Genomic DNA, 20,374 nt, shown 5'->3' with positions numbered 1-20,374 from the left:
TTCATGTATGTACGTATAATAATTATTATTGTCATGAACACCACATGCATAAAAAGTAACAATCACTATATACACTATACCAATCACTATACACTATAATTATACAGTGTTTGCATCCATGTGTTCAAGTCTGAGGAACTATATAAAATAATACTAAGACGTGCAGTTATTGTTTGGACAATTCATGTGTCAACTTGTCTATGTATAGTGATCCTATAGTCTCAATCTCACTGGCAATGTCCCCCCGACCAAGAGCAGGGGATCTGAGAGCTTCAATGAGAGCGGACCAGGAGGGGGGAGAGTCGGTCTGGGTCAACCAGTGTTCCAGCACGCCAGTTAAACAAGCTCCAGCTACATGATGACGATTGTGCTGAATCTCCTGTGGGAAGAAAATCATAACATGATCAACTTACTTCGTTATGACTCCACTAATAAACCTATTACCGTATAGCTAGCTATAGAAATTTCTGCAGCCCAAAAAGTCTGCGAATAGCTGTAAAAACACCTTCTGCGGATAATATTTCTGAGAATTAAACTTTCAACTGTTAAATAATTAGGCGTGGTTAATAAGCATATGCGGATAATATTTCTGCGTTTATTCATTCATTCGCAGAATTCGCAGAATTTTTGGGCCGCAGAAATTTCTAGTTATAATATATACGGTATAATTATTACGAGAATGATAGAAATAATAATTATATAGAGCCTAGGGACAGATAAACTTTTTGAAGGAACAGTCTTCACCTCTAATTTCCCCATGGTAACTCCCAACTGTTCTCCCAGACACTTCCATTTGGCTCTTGCTTCCCAGGTGGTCTCTCTCACCACCTTCAAGTGCTGGTCCACACTGAGTGGCTCTGTAGCAAGCAAGCTAGTCAAGCTAAAATCAATGCTAATAGATTACAAACCTTTTTGGACAAATACTTTTTGCTGATCCTGAGAGGGAATGGATGATTCACCATCTCTAGATACTCCCAACACATCCTGCACATTCAGGAGTTAGTTAATGCAATGTACTGTACACACACAATTGTACAACATACCTGATGTTTCTCCATGTCTGCTGCAATGTCTGCTCGATTGATGACAAGGCACTTTAGTGCTCTAATGAGGGCCAACCAGGAGGGGGGAGGGGAGGGTCTCCTCACCCAGTGCTGCAACATGGCATGGAACCCAGTTTCTGCCGATGGGTGGTCATGCTCAATGACCTGGACATGACAAAAACAATAATGGACAACGTCTGAGTGATGAATATTCCGGTGCTCTCATGTGCGTTACATGATTTTCACTATTCTATTAATGTTCAGATTTCATACCTTTCTAGTTTTGTAGTCAATATCCAGCTGTATTGCCAAACTGTACCAGTCAGCAGTGATTGCAATGACTGCATTCTTCACTTTATCTAGTGGTAGCAAGTCTTTTCCTGCATGTGGTGATGAACCATGAGGTAATTGAAAACATATACAAACCTGTATCATCTGTAGCAGGAGGTTCTGGGAATACAGAGAGATCAACCTCGCTGTGAGCCACACCCGCTAGGTCCTGCATGCATGGGACCAAATAACGTGTATAATTATTAAGACAAATATAAATATACACATACGACCAATAATTATATACGAGAAATGAATTCCACTCACCAGAGGGTTTCTCCCAGTGAAGACGCTGTACTTGTTGAGAGTCTCCCTCAGACAGCTGTAAGTTCCCTCAGTCTCACTCCTCCATGTCTCAAGGGCCTGAACCACCTCCTGTCTGGGACTTACAGGTGGAATTTTGACAATAGAAGGGCTCAGGATTCTTCTGTACATGCGACTGTTTTGAACTACTTGATCCTGTTCTTCAATGTCCGGGTCGGAAATTTGGCTGGCATAATATGAAATGAAAGCTTTGGAGATTTTCTTATTTTTCTTGGCATTCTTGTCACTGTGGATACACTGTATGGTGGTTTGATCCAGGCCAGCGTACGGCTCAAACTGTAAGAGGTACTTGAAGGCAAAGGCAACTTGTTGTGTTGATTTTATTGTGCCTCTGTTGGAGGAGACAGCTGCTGCAATATCTTTGATGTTGACCAATGGGAGGTCAGAGGGATTTTTCAGAGGATGCTTGACAACTTCATCTGGACCGAACACTGATTCAATCACATTCACATTGCGGCCAAAACTTTCAACAGTCTCACGGATTGTGCTCATAATTCTGGAGCGATGAATCAGACCTTCAGGTCGAACTGTGTCTGAGCGCATTTTGAGAGCAAGAGATCGGCCATTTTCCGCAAGCTCGAGGTGTGCGGTGATCCCATCATCGTTGCACCAGCAGATCCCACTCTTCCACACAGAGCAGAATTTTTGTAGTGAAGGGACATCATGCATTATGTTACTGGCAGGGGCAAGGCGGAATGTGAACACTATCCTCAGAATGAGGACCTGAAGGCAACGAGGATCAAAAAACTCGGTTTTTTGAGATGTTTCAAGTATCCAACCAAAGTGGTACTTGATACTTTGAGCGTCTTTCCAAACTCGCTCTGGAGTTTCGATTCGAATGAGCCCTGGAAAGAAGAGGTATCGAGTGTCAGACTCAGGAACAGAAGTATCTCTGTCAGTGGAAGAAGCAATGATGTCTAAAACTTGCTCATCTAAAATTTCGAAACACAGCTCTAAATGAGACATGTAGGCAATCAGCATCTCTATGTCGAAGCTATCAAATTCTTTTTTGAATTTCGACAAAGGCACCACACCAGTGCTTGAAGCTAGCTTACAGTGCTGGCGGAAACCTTCAGGAGCAAACACCGTCCCAGTGACTCTGGACAGAAGCGTTGGTTGGTCAATCACTAAGAAAGACTTCTCTGGAGAGCTGTCATTGCGGAGAAACAAGAGGAGACCTCTTTTATGCAGCTGGGCACAGATCTCTACAAGGTGAGGGACGGTGCTGGGTATGAAAGAAAGAATATCTTGGGTGCGTTTTGACAGATCCTCGTTAAGATCGCTCTTAATTCTTTCGTAGACATTTCCCAACGACAAAGCAAGGTTGTCTTTGAAGCTTTCGGCAAGGTAGATGTAAAAGGTGTGAGCATTCAGGCTGATGGTTTCTGAAGAGCGGAGAAGAGCTGAGCTTTTCTGAATCTGTTTTCTTGCTTTTGTCATATCATTCGAATCAGCAAAGCGGCAATCCATTGGAATGAACTCTTTGAACTCAAACTTTGGGAATTGCTTGATAATGGGCGCAAAGATGCCCTCTTTGGCCTGCGGATCTTTTCCAATTTCCTTCACCTGGTCGGCATGGCTACCAACTACTATCACGTGTGCTCTGCCTTTCAGATTGGTGCACTGGTTTTGGACGAGGGTCAACCAACGATACATAGAATCAATAATCGCCTGCTCATTTTCTACAAGCTTAGCACAGAGGATAATGATGGGTGGTGAGGTTTGAACAGCATTCTCCAGAATTGCACAGTGGCTTGTGTAAAACTCTTTCTGCCCAGCAAAATCAAAGTAGATGATTCTTCCAAACTCTTTGGTGTATATTTCGTACGGTATGATCCCCACTGTCTTTGCATCGACGTCATCTACTGGTCTTGCCTTCTGGAATAGAGACCAAAACCCTTTTGGGCTCAGAATGGACTTCAACAGAGTGCTCTTCCCCACGCCACCATCGCCAATGATAAGCACAGACAGAGGAAGGTGTGGGGGTCGCTCGGAGGAAAGCTTTCCGATGAGCTTGCTATGTTTCTTGTAGACATTAGTAGCCTTGGCTCCGTGTTTCAAGAGCAGCTTTATCATCTTAGGGTCGTTGGCCAGATTGAGAGGTGTCTTGCCTTCTTTGTCGGTCACATTCGGATCACAACGACATTCTGCCAGAAAAAACTCCACTGTTGAATGTCGCTCATTCTTTACTGCTAGCAAGAGGACACCTGAATACATGCAGGTGTGTCATAGTAATTAAAATGTCTGTATCTACGTGCGTCCAATGAAAATTAATATAATTATTTATTATTGAACACAAAAACAAGATAATTATGGGTTGATGGATGGTGCAAGCATTTTTGCATGAGTTGGAAATGAGCTCCAGCAGCTCTCCAAAGCAATTCTTGTGAATATGTTAATAGTTATTGGTTGTTTATAAGCCATAATTACTAGGCAAGCAGTCAACAACTGATTTATTTACAGGAAAAATAGCAAAACAGTCATTTGAACATCAGTGGAGACAGTCAAGCTTGCTCTTACAGCCACTTCTGCTTCAGAATATGCAGTTAGAACAGTTACAGCTGTCAGGCATGAGAGCTATAGCTACTTCTCCAAGCAGCTAGCTAGGTAGTTCTACTGCATGTACTGGAAGCCATAAACGTTGACAAGACCCGCCCACCAATATCAGCAGCCGCTGCTATTTTGCATTGCACAAGTCTACCAACACTGCACTGCACTGCACTGTACACAGTCTCCCCTACCTCTGAGACTGGAAACACAGAGCAAGAATTGAACTGCAGTGTTTCAGGCCTCATGAACATGTAGTAAGTAGCTTAGACTGCATGCTAGCTAGCTAGCTAGCTCAGGTCAATATGACAATAGCAAAAAACAATGTACAAAAACTTTTTGCGTTTGTATTGCTTATTTTGCTGTGTAAAATGAATTGATGATTCAAAAGTTAAATAGTGCTTGTATAGGAATTAAGTAAAATATGGCTAATATTCACTGGAAATCACCAAGGATGGAGTGAATCAGATATAATTAAGTTTGTAAAAATAAATTGAAATTACAGTTGAGAGTTGTTTGCAGGTGCTTTAATTAACCCCTGGACAAACTAATAACAAATACCGTATTTACTTGATTAAACGCCCGGGCGTTTATTTCAGATCGAAGTCTTTAGAGGGGGTGTTTAAACGAGGAGGGCGTTTAATCCAGCAGGGCGTTTATTGTTATGTCTACTCCAAAACTCTTGCACAGCAGCAGTTATTGTGCTCTTCATGGGCTGCTGTCTCAGCTTAAATCTATTTCTCAGCTTAAATTAAGTCATAGGAGTGCCCTCTGTGTCGGTATCTCTCTCTCTGCCATCGATGCATTATAAAACGTATTGTTATTCTATGCTGCCATGCTTGCAACTGGGTTCCATGTGCTATTTCAGCTCCACCCGCCCCATATATGGGTGATTATTTAAGATGGGTGTTTATTGACAAAGACAGAGCTTTTACCCTGGGCGTTTAAACGAGATGGGCGTATATTCAAGGAGGGCGTTTAATCAAGTAAATACGGTAATTATATTTTGGGCTCAGGCTAACAAATAAGTTGAGCTTTAAAAGTGAAAGGAAAACTTGTTCTTGGGGTACCATTTTCATCTTTTGGATTGAGACCCAAAGTTTCCACGAGACGCTTGACACAGTCTAGCCAGCCATAGAATGCACTCACTGACAGAGCACTCTCACCTTCCCCTGCAGTTGGTATTGTTATAGTACAATAATTAATTAAGACAGCATATACAACTGTTACTTATATTACATTGTACAGTGTGGATATAAAGACGGATAGCAAAAGAGAAAAGAGACTATAATAGTACTAGACAGAGTAGTTTCCCAAACAAGAACATTACCAATGTTAGTAATTTAACAGGAGCCAGTCATTTGGTTTTCATTCGCAATATATTTTAGTAATACGATCTACTGGAGCAATCATTAATTTTACCGGATTATTAGCACATGCATGCACTCATTGGATCAATAGCAGAGCTCTATACGCTTATATTCGAGAATGCACCTATAATGCAGTCATTTTCGAGCCCCACCCAGCAACCGGATGTCTCTGTGATGGGAGCTGACTTGTAAGCTGGCTAGAAAGTGGGCAAGCAAGGCAAGCGGGCAACCCTAACTAGATCTATATTATACTATTATGTTATAGTTCATTTTACTCTTCATTTATAAGTTCAGAAAATTCATTGACCAGGAACTGAAACAAATTAAGGACCTCATCTATATCTCACATTCTCTCAGCATGAACAGACATTGTAACACTATGCATGCCCAGAGAGTTTTCAGATGGATATCAACAGCTATAGAGCTATACCATGTACTATACAATTAAGCTAGCTAGCTCACAACTATAGCTCAATCAATTCTAGGAAAAGCGCTTCAATTCGAGTACAAAAAACCTGCAGTTGAGCATGCGCTTAAAATTCGAGTAAGCACTAATAATCCAGTTTCTATATGGTACTGACCTTGCTGAGTGCACACACTCTCTGCCAACTTGCACTTTCCAATGCTCACTAGAGCTTCCACAATATTCTTCCACTGCATGTCAATATTCATGATTTTGGCTGCCTGGAGAGTTGCTGCTGTGGGATGTTGGCTCTTTTTTATGGTTTCCAGTTGGTCATTGCCCAATCCCAAGCGAACACCAAGTTGAAGCCATTGGTCACACTCCAGCTGACTCAGCTGTTCCAGTGTTGGGTACGAGGACAAAGGATCTACATAATAGTTAGAAACGGATGTATCAATGAGATTTAGAAGCCAAAGGTGTTGGAATAGTACTGTACACTTATGACTTAATTAGAGTAATTAGTTTCCATGGTTTTTGTTGAGAATGTTAATTAGTTAATTATTGAGAGCATTGCTCTAGTTGTAACATAGATAGTAAAGGAAAGGGATTGGAAACGCATCACGTGCACCAATGTTTTTAACAGAGTCTGGATGGTACAATCCTACTTACGATTTTCATTGTTAGTCAAAAGGTCATTTTCTGTTTTTTAAGCTATATTTTTGGATTTCAAGATCATTCTTTCAGCGTTCAAGCCAATCATAGATTGAAAAGGATGGGTACATAAAAACATAAGCTTTCCAATGGTAGTGGTCCCATAAAGTTTGGATGGTGTATTGTACCCCAAAACGTTTTTTTCAACCTTGAAAGTTAGGGTGAGTTGTTTGCAGAAGCTCTATTGCTCAATAAAAGGTAATATGGATTGGTTGAGAGAATCTTGTTCTTACACAATAGAGCTATAGTATGATATGTAGCATAAGCTTCATATTGCATGGATTAGTGAGTTACATAAGCCTCATATTGCATGGATTAGTGAGTTACACTCTGCTTTAAGTACAAAATGTTGTACTATAGTGATAATTTTGTGGAAGCTATTTCTCAAATAGACTTTTGCAGATTAGCTGTATTGTTTTATATTATTGTAGCACTCACGCTAGAATGTAGTATGCAACTTATTTTGGAGTGATCGAGGCTTAATCGTGATTTAGGTTCCAATCGTGATTTAGAACAACTTTTATATCATGTTTTTTAAAGTGATTAATTAATTGTCTTTTTAGGATGTGAAGCAAAAAGCTCGTAAGAAAAGGTGCAAGTCCTCCTCAACCAAATCCCACTCTCTCTCAACAAAACAAAAGCATCTAGGAAGACATGAATTCAACAATGTCATCCATAAGACACGTAGTAACCTCACCTTCATATTAAGTATACGTGTTTATTTTTGCTTGTGTGTATACACTGTTGTTTTTGTTTTTAAATCTCTCTGCAACCACTCTAAACATTACATACAATATATAACAACATTTGGCATCCCTTATAGAGTATAATTATAGAGTATACACTAGTGTCAAAACTCACAAAGGGATTTCAGTAAGATAATAATTATGTGTAAATAAAATAATTATGATAGATCTAGCTTTTTTTACTTATATATGGATGCCATCATGAAGCCCTTATCCTTTAACTAAACTGTCCACAGTATGAGCTTAGAGCTCAAGCTCTAGGTACTCCACCGTATATACATTATATAATTATAAGCATAAAAGCTTAAGCTGTATGTAACCTCGAATTCATCGCAACAAATGGCCTGGAATCGAGGCTAAGACTCTGTAAGTAGGATTGTGACATATGACGTAATGCGTTTCCAATCCCTTTCCTTTACTATCTATGGTTGTAACAATAGTCTTTTGTTGTTGTTTATGGGGCCCTGCGCCCTGTTTTCTTATTAGTGCCTGTTATGTCCTTTTGTTCTTATAGTTCTTGTCTTTGTGCTGATTCTGTTTTGTTGTATTAAAGTTGTTATCAAAACTGTCAGTGATCTCTCACCTGCTAGCAAGATAGATAATATTGCACTGAGTATTCTCATCAAAAGGGACTATAAAAAATGTGAGTATACTATAAGAAGGTAAGTCTCATGGATCAGCCACATCCTAAGAAGGGATCTGAGCACTCTTGTCTTGAGGTCATTTCACAATGGAATGTGCCAGACCAATGGAATGTAATTAATTCCTGACCTTACGCACCCGCGTATTTGTTAATTGTACAAAGCGTCAAGCGCAGGCATCTCTTTCTCCGAAGAACGTGCTTCAATCTATTATGTGTCTTGCCTGTGGTGCTAACTCTGTGCCCAAGGACCCCTTTATGCTTCGTAGCAGCGTCAAGTATGAAGTGTTTACCATGCCAGGAGTGTAGCCAGGATTTTTTGGAAGAGGGGGAAAAACTTATCAGCCGCGCAGCGCCGAAATTTTGCCCGGAAGCCATGCCTCTTAATTATGACGTCATAATTGACTTCTCTATTTAGTTGGGTGTGGCCTGATCTTTTATTTGCATAGAAGAAGCTAGTTTGGCTAGTTTAGCAAAAACATCAGGCCACACCCAACTAAATAGAGAAGTCAATTATGACGTAATAAAACATCAGGCCACACCCAACTAAATAGAGAAGTCAATTTTATGACGTCATAATTGACTTCTCTATTTAGTTGGGTGTGGCCTGATGTTTTATTTGCATAGAAGAAGCTATAGTTTAGCAAAGAACAAGAACGGTCTATAGATTTAGACCAGAATAGCTCACAGTTTAGAGACTAAATCGTTTTGCTTGCCTACTAGCTAGCTAACTGCAGCAAGATTCCGAAGAAAGGGAGTGCTCAGCAAGATAATCAGATACAAAAACAAGCAGAGTAGTAGAGATCCAGAAAAAGGGGGGGGCAGTTGCCCCCTTTGCCACCCCCTGGCTACGCCACTGCATGCGTAATGTATGCGTTACTGATTATTCAAATGCGTTGAGCAACGTGCAGTGCTTTATTGCCTCCTATAATATCACCTGACTAGAATAAGTCAATCTGATTGAGCCACTGGAATTCCAGCATGTGCAACAAAACTACACCAAGAGTGCTCAGACAGTCCTTCAGGTCTGGCTGATCCATGAGACTACTAAGAAGGTATACAAATAAGTCCCTGAAGCATAATTGTTTGTCTAGTCATACACTTACTGTGGTATTGCACTGCAGTGGCGGATCCATAGGGGTTCTTTGGGTTCAATTGAACCCCCCCTTTGAGAAAGAAGTGAGTGGGAGGCTCAAGCAACTAGTTAGCAAGTTGTTCCATGCACTTGTCACTAACCTTTAGTCCTTGTTAGTCCTGCGAAGCTTTGTCTGTGCAGTTTCAGTGACTCTGAAGGCTAAAAACTCTCCAGCGTAGTGCATGCAGATTGCTTATGAAAAGTTATGACCTTTTTTTAGGGGATAAATTCATGCGCATGCTCACTGTTTTGAATAAGTGACGACCTTTTTTTTAAGGTAAAATAACAGTCCTTGACCCGCTCAGAGCCCTGGAATCCCAAGAATCCTAGATCCGCCACTGCACTGTATACACAAGGCTGTAGATAGTGGCAGGAGTGTATGAATATTCATGCTCTTGACTCCTGATAGTGGTGATTATAGGGCTATAGATGTACAAAGTAAACTGCCGTAGGGCAATAAAATAAACTATGGATACAAATTTTGCTGGATCGAGATTGTGACCAATCATATTACACTATTTGCAAATACGTTCCTAACATCTTCAAAGAAATTGATCACTAATTAGATTTAACACATAATTATGGAAGGTGCATGAACGGCATCACACGGAAACCACTGATCTAGCTGTACTGACCATGCAACTCACTTGATACCTACTGACTACTGTGACCAACAGCTGATGGCCAACTCACCTCTAGGCCCAGGCTGGAACCCCTCCACATAATCAGCCAAGGCATGGTACCCCTCATCTCTGGCCACACCAGCAGCAGTCTGTCCTCTACTGCTCTTGATATCTGCATGGTTGGTTGAATATATATATAGGAGCACGTAAACTGACAGTACATGTGGTTTAGTGTGTGTAGCACTCACCCAGACATTGACACAACATACAAACAATAAATAATTATAGGAATATAATAAATTCGCCAATGTCTACAATAATTATTATGGTTTGCATACAATAGTTAATACACGTCATCAACAGTATAAAATTGTAAATTTACAGTCGCCAAACTTAAAATATTGTCAAATTTTTCCGCTGTATTTGTATTTCCATAATGGGATAACCCTTTACCTACCAGACCATAAAACATGCTAATATGTGTGTAAGTACGTTACATAGTGGCCACGATTAATTGTACAATGACGACTTCTCAAATGTACCTACTGTGAAGCTTTGCTAGCTACAATGGCGGTCACTGTCACACACCTAGACAAGATGACAGATGCCTACTGACACAGCTGGACTAACATCCAAGCTCACCTGTGGGACAGTGGTGCTCCAGTAACCGCTTAGCAGTGTCCTTCTTGTTGTAGAGACATGCCCAGTGTAAGGGGGTGTAGCCATTTTTATCTGAAGCAGTTACAATCGCTCCAAACTTGATGAGTAGTTCTGCACTGCGGAAATGGTTGTAAACATATGCCTTGTGTAGTGGAGTGAGTCCAAGCTGCTCTCTAGTGTAGTAGTCACTGTTGGGTGGAGCTCCTCTCTGTAGCAGCTCAAGTACTTTTTGGTCATGACCATCACGACTAGCCCAGTAGAGTTGTTCAGCAAGGTCGTCACTATGGGGAGATCAGATCAGGGCCGTAAGAAGATTTTTTAGGTGAGGGGCATAAAAAAGGAATGTACCCTCTCCTTGCGACCCAGGGGGTGGGTCCGGGAGGGAAATTCCCCCTCCCGTCCCGCCGGAGGCGAATAACTTTTTACATTTGTATGTTCTCAGAGATAAACAGGAGAAGATACATAAATGAAATAATTTGCATGTGAGAGCTATATAGTAAAATAGTTTATTCGATGTGTGTTAGTGGAAGCAAAGTCACGAGCTTCAAAGTCAAGCGAATCAGTTAATAGCGACTTGTGTATATTATAAAGTAAGAATAGACACTGGGGATTCATCAAGCTTCGTAAGAAGGTCTTAGTTCGCCTACCTTCTTCATCATGTGCAGGCGCTGAGGTGCTGAAGAGAAAAAAGAATGAATACTCCTTGTGCCATAGTGAGGCTCTAGCTAAGTATATAAATTTCAGCTGCATGTGGATCAACTTACTTTAGCTATACTGTACAGTGTACGTTGTTGCAAACCACATGCATGCATTTAACCAATGTGGTTAGATTAAAAGGCACTAAATAAAATATCAGGACTGCATGTGATCTGCTGGGCTGTGCAGAGGAGCCCCACCCCATCTCACTGTCTCAAAACCAGGGGGAAGTTACCCCCAGCCCCCCTGCATGGTTCTTACAGCCCTGGAGATAAGATGAGTGCAGCCATCATTGATAGTGTTTGGGTGTGCATGTGATAATGTTGTGGCCGGTAAATATATGATACACAATGATACATGAGTGTCTGTAACCATGCCAACTGATATTAATAGCTGACATAAACAGTGAAACAACAGTGGTGTCATGCACTAACCTCATTTCAGGCAGTGACTTGCTTCCAATGTCTCCGTAACCTCACTATATATAGCTTACTCAAGGCTTGCATACGATCAGTAGCAGCCACAGCTTTAGTGATAGTAACAACTCTCAACTTCTGCAATTAATACACAATAGATTCACAAAGTGTGTGTTGACTCAAGGGGGAGGATTGGAAAATTCATACCAAGTGCCAATGATGATCACCTCATAATGGTGACGGCTCAATTTCAAATAGGGGTGGATCAGACCAATGTACTCCTGATCATACGTACCTGTATAGTAAATTAGATCATGTTAATATTCGAACAACAGGTGTGGAACAAGTACATCGTATTATAGACGGATTATCTGAACCCACTGGTCATCTAAGCCATCCAGTTCCATGCAGATAACATGCACAAGATAGTATTCACAAAACCACGATTGATTGAGTACTTGCACATAATTATTAGCAATTTACCTGATTCTTGTTTAGAGTAGCTTCTCACCAACTCTATATAGATCTATACAACACTCAGACTGACAGTAATTATGATTGGTCAAATCATTGTTGGTCACTACACACTAGTATAATACCAAACATGGTCACGTCAGTACACCACACAGGAAAAGATGCTTTATATAGGGAACCACTAAAACCAACAACTCACATCTAAAAATAACAACAATGCACACACCTGCAACCCAACACCAGCTAGCTCACATTATACATATTCACGGAGATGCCATGCACCAGTTCTCAGATCTCAAATTGACAAATATTCTTCACATGAATGGATGTGAAAAATAGCTATTAATCAATTCTCAGCAGACTTTATCATTAATTTTACTAGCTCGTGTGAATGACCATGAGAAGTATAGTCTTGTCTATATAGGTATACATGCAGTCAATCATTGCAGTGATCTCAAGGCTAACACAACAGACTAGGCAATGAACTTAGTGTACACTAGCCTCGATCCCAGGCCGTACACTTCATCTCTTCAGGGGAGGTTAAGGAGGCTAACTATACACACATTTCAAACAACAAACAATGCATAACACCTTATGAAGTTAACCTTCCCTTTAGATATGCGAATAAAAACAAAATATAGAGTAATAATTGACACAACTTGCCAATTCGCAACTTTTAATATGTGTAGTACTTGCATTGTGAACATAAATAAATAAATATGTTATCTTTCTAACACATAAACACATACATACATACTATCAGATTAGTGGAATAACGTGTCACTGGTCTTCACTCGGGGAAAAATGACTGTAACTTAGCATACAGTTTTGTCACTGCTCAATAGTGCATTTGCGAAGAAAACTCCTGTTTGCAATAGCGTAAATCCAAATAGTAAAACAGCAGTTTTCCTTCTGTTCTTAGGATCCCGGATTTTCCAGGGTTTTCCAGTAGAGGAATAGATCTGGAGGGAGTAAATATGTGACTAAAGTAGCAGCCTTTTCAGAAGAGTTCGTTATTCACTGAGTGTTGCTACTCTACTTAGTAATTCGCTCTGCACTAGAACGCTTGCTATTGGTAGCTGCAAGGGTGATAAGAGAGCTCATGCAGCCATTAATACAATCATGGTCAATCATTACCTGAGTTTCCCTGTGATTCTGCCTGATGCAAAAATGTTTACTGTGTGTATAAAGCTGTTAGTATAGATTTATGTTATGTAGCTTTGGCACCTCCACCGAGGCATCAGCACCCGCGTGCTTTCATTATGACAGCATATAGGTAGTGTGCCGGACTTAGTGTAACAAATAAATGATAAAGTAAATCCTTTGATCTTTCAGGCAATCTATTGACCATGGTCAGGCAACAACTTGCATACAACAGATTGTAAGCAATTTGTAACATACACGAGGCAGTTGTTGAGGCAACAAATTGCCTGAAAGTTGCCTGGTCTATGGTGGCCTTAATACATAATTATACAGCTAGTATAGTACGTATGGCTAAGAGTGCAATATAGGATTAAAGGCAAGGATACTAACTATTAACCTAGCCAGTTGTTATGAGTGCTATTAATCCCTTATTGCACGAGTAGACATACTATTGATTATTAATCGTTTGTGATGAAGTTTTAATAACATTTTTAGCCGCAAAGTAATTACATGTATCACGCTTCTGGACTATCATTCAGCACACACAATGTATACCTCACAACAATACAAACACTGTCACAGAGTCATGAAGTAAGTATAGTATGGCCAAACGTTGTTGTAAATTGGGAGCGTGTTATCAACATGTCAATGTTGATATTGGATTCTGTGGTATAGATTGGATAGTGTCATGAAGCGATTATCCTTTGAAGTTTTGCTGAGCTGTTCAATTAGGACACTTTAAAACCAGGTATATTATTATAGCATGTAGGACTGAGTGTACTATCTACCAATGGACACTGTAATAGTGTCCATTGGTAGATACATACATGCAGTCTAAGATTGATTGGCAAAATAATGGTTTGATAGAGCATTTATAAATTAATGATCAATGAACTATACCAGGAGCTGCTCCTGACTATACTGTATCAGGAGCACATACCTGACCGTTTATATAGCTGGTGATTTCCGGGGGGCAAAATATTCGTCGATGAACACTGAACGAATATTTACCCACAAATGAATGCAGTGCAAGCAATCACGAAAATATTATCCACAAACGGACTAAATATTGCTCAACACGAATATTTTTCCCCCTGAAAATTAGCCGCTATTATACACGGTATTTGACAAGACTTGTACAGTGGTGAGGGCAAAGGTTAGTATCTTGCCACTGCAGTGCCAGCCTTGAGACCACGCCGATTAAAATACAGCTTGGTCTCTATTGCATGAGTGATAGTGCACATGCGCAAACTGAGTTACCCAGAATCTGGGTAACTCGTATACTTTATAGTAAAAACCTTTGTAAAATTATACCGTAAACTAGTTTATTTACTAGTTTCTTTCCGTATTAATTTTAACAAATACTTGTCTCCTGTGAAGCTATTGTGTTGTCGAGAAAGCTTGCATACTAGTCTGAAGCCAGAAGAAGCTCTCATTTGTACAGAAACCAAGTTCAAAACATCATGACCATCCAACCATCATAGAGGTAGATGAGAGCCTCTTCTGGTTTCAGACTAGTGTGCAAGCCTTCTCGACAACACCATAGAGGTCACAGCTAGCTAGCTAGGCTAGGCTATAAACCTTCATATACATGCATAGTAGATTACCGGTACATGGGTGTGTATGGACCACACGCCTATGATTAATTAAACCATGCAGGCCGTATTTTAATCGGCCTGGATTCGAGGCTACTGCAGTGCATGACGGTGTGTCCAATCACATCCTTGCAAACACAAGTAAAGAGTTATAATATAACTAGTGTTCAAGTAATATTAATAAACTAGTGTACCTCCTTGTGCAATGTTTTTACAAGAAAATGTTAATGATCTTTACCTATATTGATGAGAGTCCACAAGATGAACTAGAGTATAAAATTAATGTCTTCACTTGATCTTCAGTTTGCCTGATGTGCTAGATACTAAGTATTCTGCTATTGTACATGTTTTGCTTCAACAGACGTTGTCATTGAAAAACACTCTGTACCATGTATTATCAATAATTATAGACATGCATACGCCGATCATCTGTTTATTATAAATATTATTATATTGTGTCACTTTTTGAACACCATGTATATACATGACTTCGTCTATAAAACTGAATATGAAATATTTGTTATAACAACAATAAACGAAGGATATTATAATTATGTATGAATAAAAATTACTACATAATAGTTAGACACTGTTTTGGAGGTGTCTATGGGATTTAGAAGCCCAAAGGCACTGATTTAGTATCCCAAGCGTAGCGAGGGTACTAAAGTGGCTGAGGACTTCTAAATCACATGGACACCGACAAAACAGTGTCTAACTCATTTAGATACTAGTGCGCATGCGCAAATCGCTTGACTACAATACAATTACTTGACAACGGAATACTAGGTATACCAAGTAAATTTATAGGTATACTAAGTCCCATAGTATACCTGCTCTGAGGCACTTTTCCCATGTACTTCCCATGTAGATCTTATCAACTAGTGTCTAAGCTATTATAATTATATAGTTCTAGCTAATAGAACTATAGTGTAGTAAAGTAGCAAGCACTGTAGTGATTGGTATAATTATAAAACTTCTTATACCAATCACTACAATGCTTGCATGTGTTCAAGTCTGAGAAAGGAACTATACTATTATAAGACAGTTACTTTTTGGACAATTCATGTGTCCACCTGTCTATATGCCTAATGGTGTGGTATATACGTAGTGATCCTAGTCTCAATCTCACTGGCAATGTCCTCCCTTCCAAGAGCAGGGGATCTGAGAACCTCAATGAGAGTGAACCAGGAGGGGGGAGGGTCAGTCTGGGTCAACCAGTGCTCCAGTATGCCAGTTAAACAAGCTCCAGCTACATGAGGATGGTTGTGCTGAATCTCCTGTGGGAAGAAATCACAACACGATCAACTTACTTAGTCTAAATAACAAAATTATATAGAAGGCATACATTAGGGACATTTTGATGGCTCAATTCTAATTTCCCCATGGTAACTCCCAACTGTTCTCCCAGACACTTCCATTAATGGCTCTTACTTCCCAGGTGCATGGCCTCTCTCACCACCTTCAAGTGCTGGTTCACACTGAGTGGCTCTGTAGCAAGCAAGTCAAGCTGAATCAATGCTAATACAAACATTTTTGGACAAAATTAACGTTTTGCTGATCCTGAGAGGGAATGGATGATTCACCATCTCTAGATACTCCCAACACATCCTGCACATTCAGGAGTTAGTTAATGCAATGTAATGTGCACATACAATTGTGCAACATACTTGATGGGTCTCTATGCATGTCTGCTGCAATGTCTGCTCGGTTGATGACGGGGAATTTTAGTGCTCTAATGAGGGCCGACCAGGCCTGAGGGGGGAGGGGAGGGTCTCCTCACCCAGTGCTGCAACATGGCATGGAACCCAGCTTCTGCCGATGGGTGGTCACGCTCAATGACCTGGACATGACAACAATGTCTCTAAGTGATGAATATTTGCTCATGCATTACATGATTGTCACTCTGATACATTCTACATACCTTTCTATTTTTGTAGTCAATATCCAGCTATATTATTGCCAAACTGTACTGTCAGCAGTGATTGCAATGACTGGCAACTATAGACACTCCACCTACTGGCCTGGGCGCTGCAACTACTACGGGCATGCACTCTTCCTACAAGCCTGGGCGCTGTAACTACGGACACTCCACCTACAGGCCTGGGCGCTGCAACTACGGACACTCCACAGTGGCGGATCTAGAAAAAGTGATAGGTAGGTGCTGCAAGAGTCTCCTTGAGACAGTAGCGCGCGAAAATCCGGGGTTACGCCCCCTTTTGACATCATTTCCGGTAGGTGCGGTGTCAATAATAAAGTAATTTTGCAAGTGTTGTACTGCACACTATTCTTGTCGAGCCTAGTCTGCACTGCAGTGCTGCTTTTATCACAGCTTTTAAAGATACTACTGTACTAGATAAGTCTACAGCTACTCAGCTAGCTAGTACCAAGTCTGAGTGACTTCCATCAACCAATGAGTGAGACACAAATATAATTAATTTGTCCAAGGTCAGGGGGGTGCTTGAGCACCCTATGCTACCTGCTGGATTCGCCCCTGGACTCTACCGACAGGCCTGGGCGTTGCAACTACAGACACTCCACCTACAGGCCTGGGTGCTGTAACTACAGACACTCCACCTACGGCCTGGGCGCTGTAACTACGGACACTCCACCTACAGGCCTGGGCGCTGCAACTACAGACACTCCACCTACAGGCCTGGGCGTTGCAACTACATGCAGACACTCCACCTACAGGCCTGGGCGCTGTAACTACGGACACTCCACCTACAGGCCTGGGCACTGCAACTACAGACACTCCACCTACAGGCCTGGGTGCTGCAACTACAGACACTCCACCTACAGGCCTGGGCGCTGCAACTACGGACACTCCACCTACTGGCCTGGGCGCTGCAACTACAGACACTCCACCTACAGGCCTGGGCGCTGTAACTACGGACACTCCACCTACAGGCCTGGGCACTGCAACTACAGACACTCCACCTACAGGCCTGGGTGCTGCAACTACAGACACTCCACCTACAGGCCTGGGCGCTGCAACTACGGACACTCCACCTACTGGCCTGGGCGTTGCAACTACGGACACTCCACCTACAGGCCTGGGCGTTGCAACTACAGACACTCCACAGACAGGCCTGGGCATTGCAACTACAGACACTCCATCAACAGGCCTGGGCGCTGTAACTACAGACACTCCACCTACAGGCCTGGGCGCTGCAACTACAGACACTCCACCTACAGGCCTGGGCGCTGCAACTACAGGCACTCTTACTACAAGCCTGGGCGCTGTAACTACAGGCACTCTTCCTATAGGCCTGGGCGCTGTAACTACGGGCGCTCCACTTCAAGAGTCTCCACCTCCAAGTACTATAACTATGATGATTGGAGGAATAAGAATAAATCCGATAAAAACAGACAGAAATGGCTGAGCTTCTGCTTTACAAGCTCTAAAAATAATGGGGGAAATGAGTAGATATAATTTATACCTGAGACCCTACAATAGTGATATAATAATAGTAGCTATTTCATTTTTTATTTTGTTATAGCTAGGGTCATAATTATAGCTAGATCTAGCTATAATTATTATGCATAATTATACAGTTACTATAATTATACATTAAGGTGACATAAGGGAATTAATTTCTTGTCATTAATTTTGTGTATGAGAATAAAAATACCGTAAAAATTTATACTCACAGATAATTGGAAAATGCGATGAACTTACTTGCGACTAATTAATTAGACACACTATGAATAACACAAATTTAGCAATACCACGATTTCCTTTGATTTCCTTTTATCTTGTCACGTAGGAAATTAGAGCCTTCAGTGTATTATTATGGGGTAAGAATAAAATGGTCACAGGACCAAAATAACACGCAAATATTATGCTTTCTATTAAATTTATGTAGGCTACATACTTTCTATTGGCTACTGGATTTTTCTAGCATTGCTATAGTTATGATACTGTATCAACACATCACACTGGTGGGAACCAGCACACAGTTCTTATGTAGACAATCCCATAAAGCTTATGATGATCATGAGTTGGCAGCAAAGCAAAATGGGCTACTCACTATACACAGTATACATGCAGCGTAATGAGATTACTGACACTTTGATCAAGGGATAGTTAAAATATACATTTTGTACAATTAAAAGTATGATGAATGGAGAGATAGTGCAGAGCTGGCATGGTATAGACTTGTTTCTAATAGATCTATTATATAATCATGTCATTGACAACAGCCGAGGGTTAGCACTTCAATACTCTAGTTAGTTTGTTGACTGTCTTGATATAGTTTCCTAAGCAACAAGGAACGCACAGTTATGACCCAATGCCATCGCTACACCTGGATTAGGTTTCATTTTGAGACTCGGTCCGATGGGTCCCACATTAGAGACTACAGAAGGTGACAGAACCATAATCAAACCACACCCACTGTTTGTTTGTTGAGAGAGACGCTATTATTTATTCTTGCAATTGCACCCATGCATGCTCCATATATATAACATTTTTGAACTATAGCTTGAGTTAACATAGCCTCGATCCCAGGCCGAGTTTTCGCTTTTATAACGGTTAGGCGAACAACTGGGCCTGGTACTAGTTGTCTGCGCATGCGTCAGTCGTTTGTCAGATTCTGACAAATGGATATTCTCGTTCACTTTCGTGACATTTATATTCGTGTACTATTGTGTACTAGAAGTCAGTTCCCGTTTTATCATTATTGGAATCGATTGGAATGGCTCTTAGCTGAAGCTTCTCTCTTCTCTGAAGCTTATTCTGAAGACTGAACAACAAGGGAAGAGGTATAAAGCTTTGTCAAGCTTGTTAAGGTCAGATATTTTTGTGTGGGCCCTATGGCCGGCTATGCTATCAAGTCTTGTTCATGTTTGGCAAGAATGTAGGTAGACTATAGTTTCATCATTAATATGGTGGATCAAGTGAAGAGTGTGAGCTAGAGAACTTGGTGCTGCCATCATCAGCTCGTCGACAATGACACTATAACCGAGAAATTTAATTAATATGTATAGATCTACACGTATTTAAAATGTCTACTTCTCTGTACAGGAGCAATGGCTAATATCCAGCTATCCCAACAGTGCTCCTCTTGGCTATACTAACGGACGAGACTGGACAGTTTGAGGTAAGGGTTTAACCGTCTTTGGTTTCTTTTAATATTGTCCTATACTCACAGACACAGGACTGAAGTATGACCTGCTCATTCGAGCGTTGCTGGGTAGCTCAGAGACATCAAGAGAATCTACGTTTTCTCAAGCAATGAGTTACGAGTTGGGGCCTAGAATCAGAGAAGTCCAGCAGCCTGCTAAATCTTTTTGAAACGTAATTTGAAGGCATTCAATCATCCTGAAGTTGCCCTGGGTCACTGTAATTGTGCTGCAGCACAACTGGCAACTCCCCAGGCCTTTGTGAAGCAGCTCCCTATGTGCATCTTTTGTGTACTCACTCTGTGCATTTTCTGTGTACAAATTTCTATTATTGATTTATTAAATATTTTTGCCGACCACAAATATACAATGAAAATTTGACGCATGCGCAGAC

The 20,374-nt window shown here is 40.9% G+C and overlaps 1 protein-coding gene and 1 long non-coding RNA gene across 4 annotated transcripts; one reads left to right on the top strand and one right to left on the bottom strand.

Annotated features, from left to right (window-relative positions):
* Positions 1-12,264, bottom strand: LOC135335888 (uncharacterized). 3 transcript variants are annotated; one of them, XM_064531548.1, is made up of 14 exons: positions 12,128-12,243; positions 11,852-11,939; positions 11,663-11,782; positions 10,515-10,813; positions 9,943-10,044; positions 6,196-6,444; positions 5,315-5,416; positions 1,641-3,904; positions 1,470-1,542; positions 1,317-1,423; positions 1,044-1,208; positions 909-984; positions 745-857; positions 1-379 (listed from the first exon to the last, which is right to left on the bottom strand). In XM_064531548.1, exons 3-14 carry the CDS (start codon positions 11,665-11,667, stop codon positions 167-169), a joined length of 3,768 nt encoding a protein of 1,255 aa, XP_064387618.1. In that variant the 5' UTR covers positions 11,668-11,782; positions 11,852-11,939; positions 12,128-12,243; the 3' UTR covers positions 1-166. The 3 variants fall into 3 exon arrangements, with proteins under 3 accessions (XP_064387618.1, XP_064387619.1, XP_064387620.1); XM_064531549.1 differs by having other exon boundaries at positions 11,872-11,939; XM_064531550.1 differs by lacking the exon at positions 11,852-11,939 and having other exon boundaries at positions 12,128-12,264.
* Positions 12,265-19,346: 7,082 nt separating this feature from the next.
* Positions 19,347-20,326, top strand: LOC135336124 (uncharacterized). Its single transcript, XR_010394734.1, has 3 exons — positions 19,347-19,647; positions 19,883-19,958; positions 20,010-20,326. It is a non-coding gene; the product is annotated as an uncharacterized LOC135336124 (long non-coding RNA).
* Positions 20,327-20,374: the final 48 nt, after the last annotated feature.

The sequence above is a fragment of the Halichondria panicea genome, chromosome 5 (assembly GCF_963675165.1).
Source record: "Halichondria panicea chromosome 5, odHalPani1.1, whole genome shotgun sequence".
In the NCBI taxonomy this organism is placed as follows: domain Eukaryota; kingdom Metazoa; phylum Porifera; class Demospongiae; order Suberitida; family Halichondriidae; genus Halichondria; species Halichondria panicea.
The sequence above is the reverse complement of the archived record's forward strand: the minus strand, read 5'-3'. Positions and strand labels throughout refer to the sequence as shown.

What these genes read in the sequence shown, in the direction of transcription:
- LOC135335888 (XM_064531550.1), bottom strand. An exon ending in TTGACTACAAAACTAGAAAG is followed by an intron (nt 1,209 to 1,316) that starts GTATGAAATCTG and finishes TGTCATGTCCAG; the next exon opens with GTCATTGAGCATGACCACCC. An exon ending in AAAAGTATTTGTCCAAAAAG is followed by an intron (nt 858 to 908) that starts GTTTGTAATCTA and finishes TGCTTGCTACAG; the next exon opens with AGCCACTCAGTGTGGACCAG.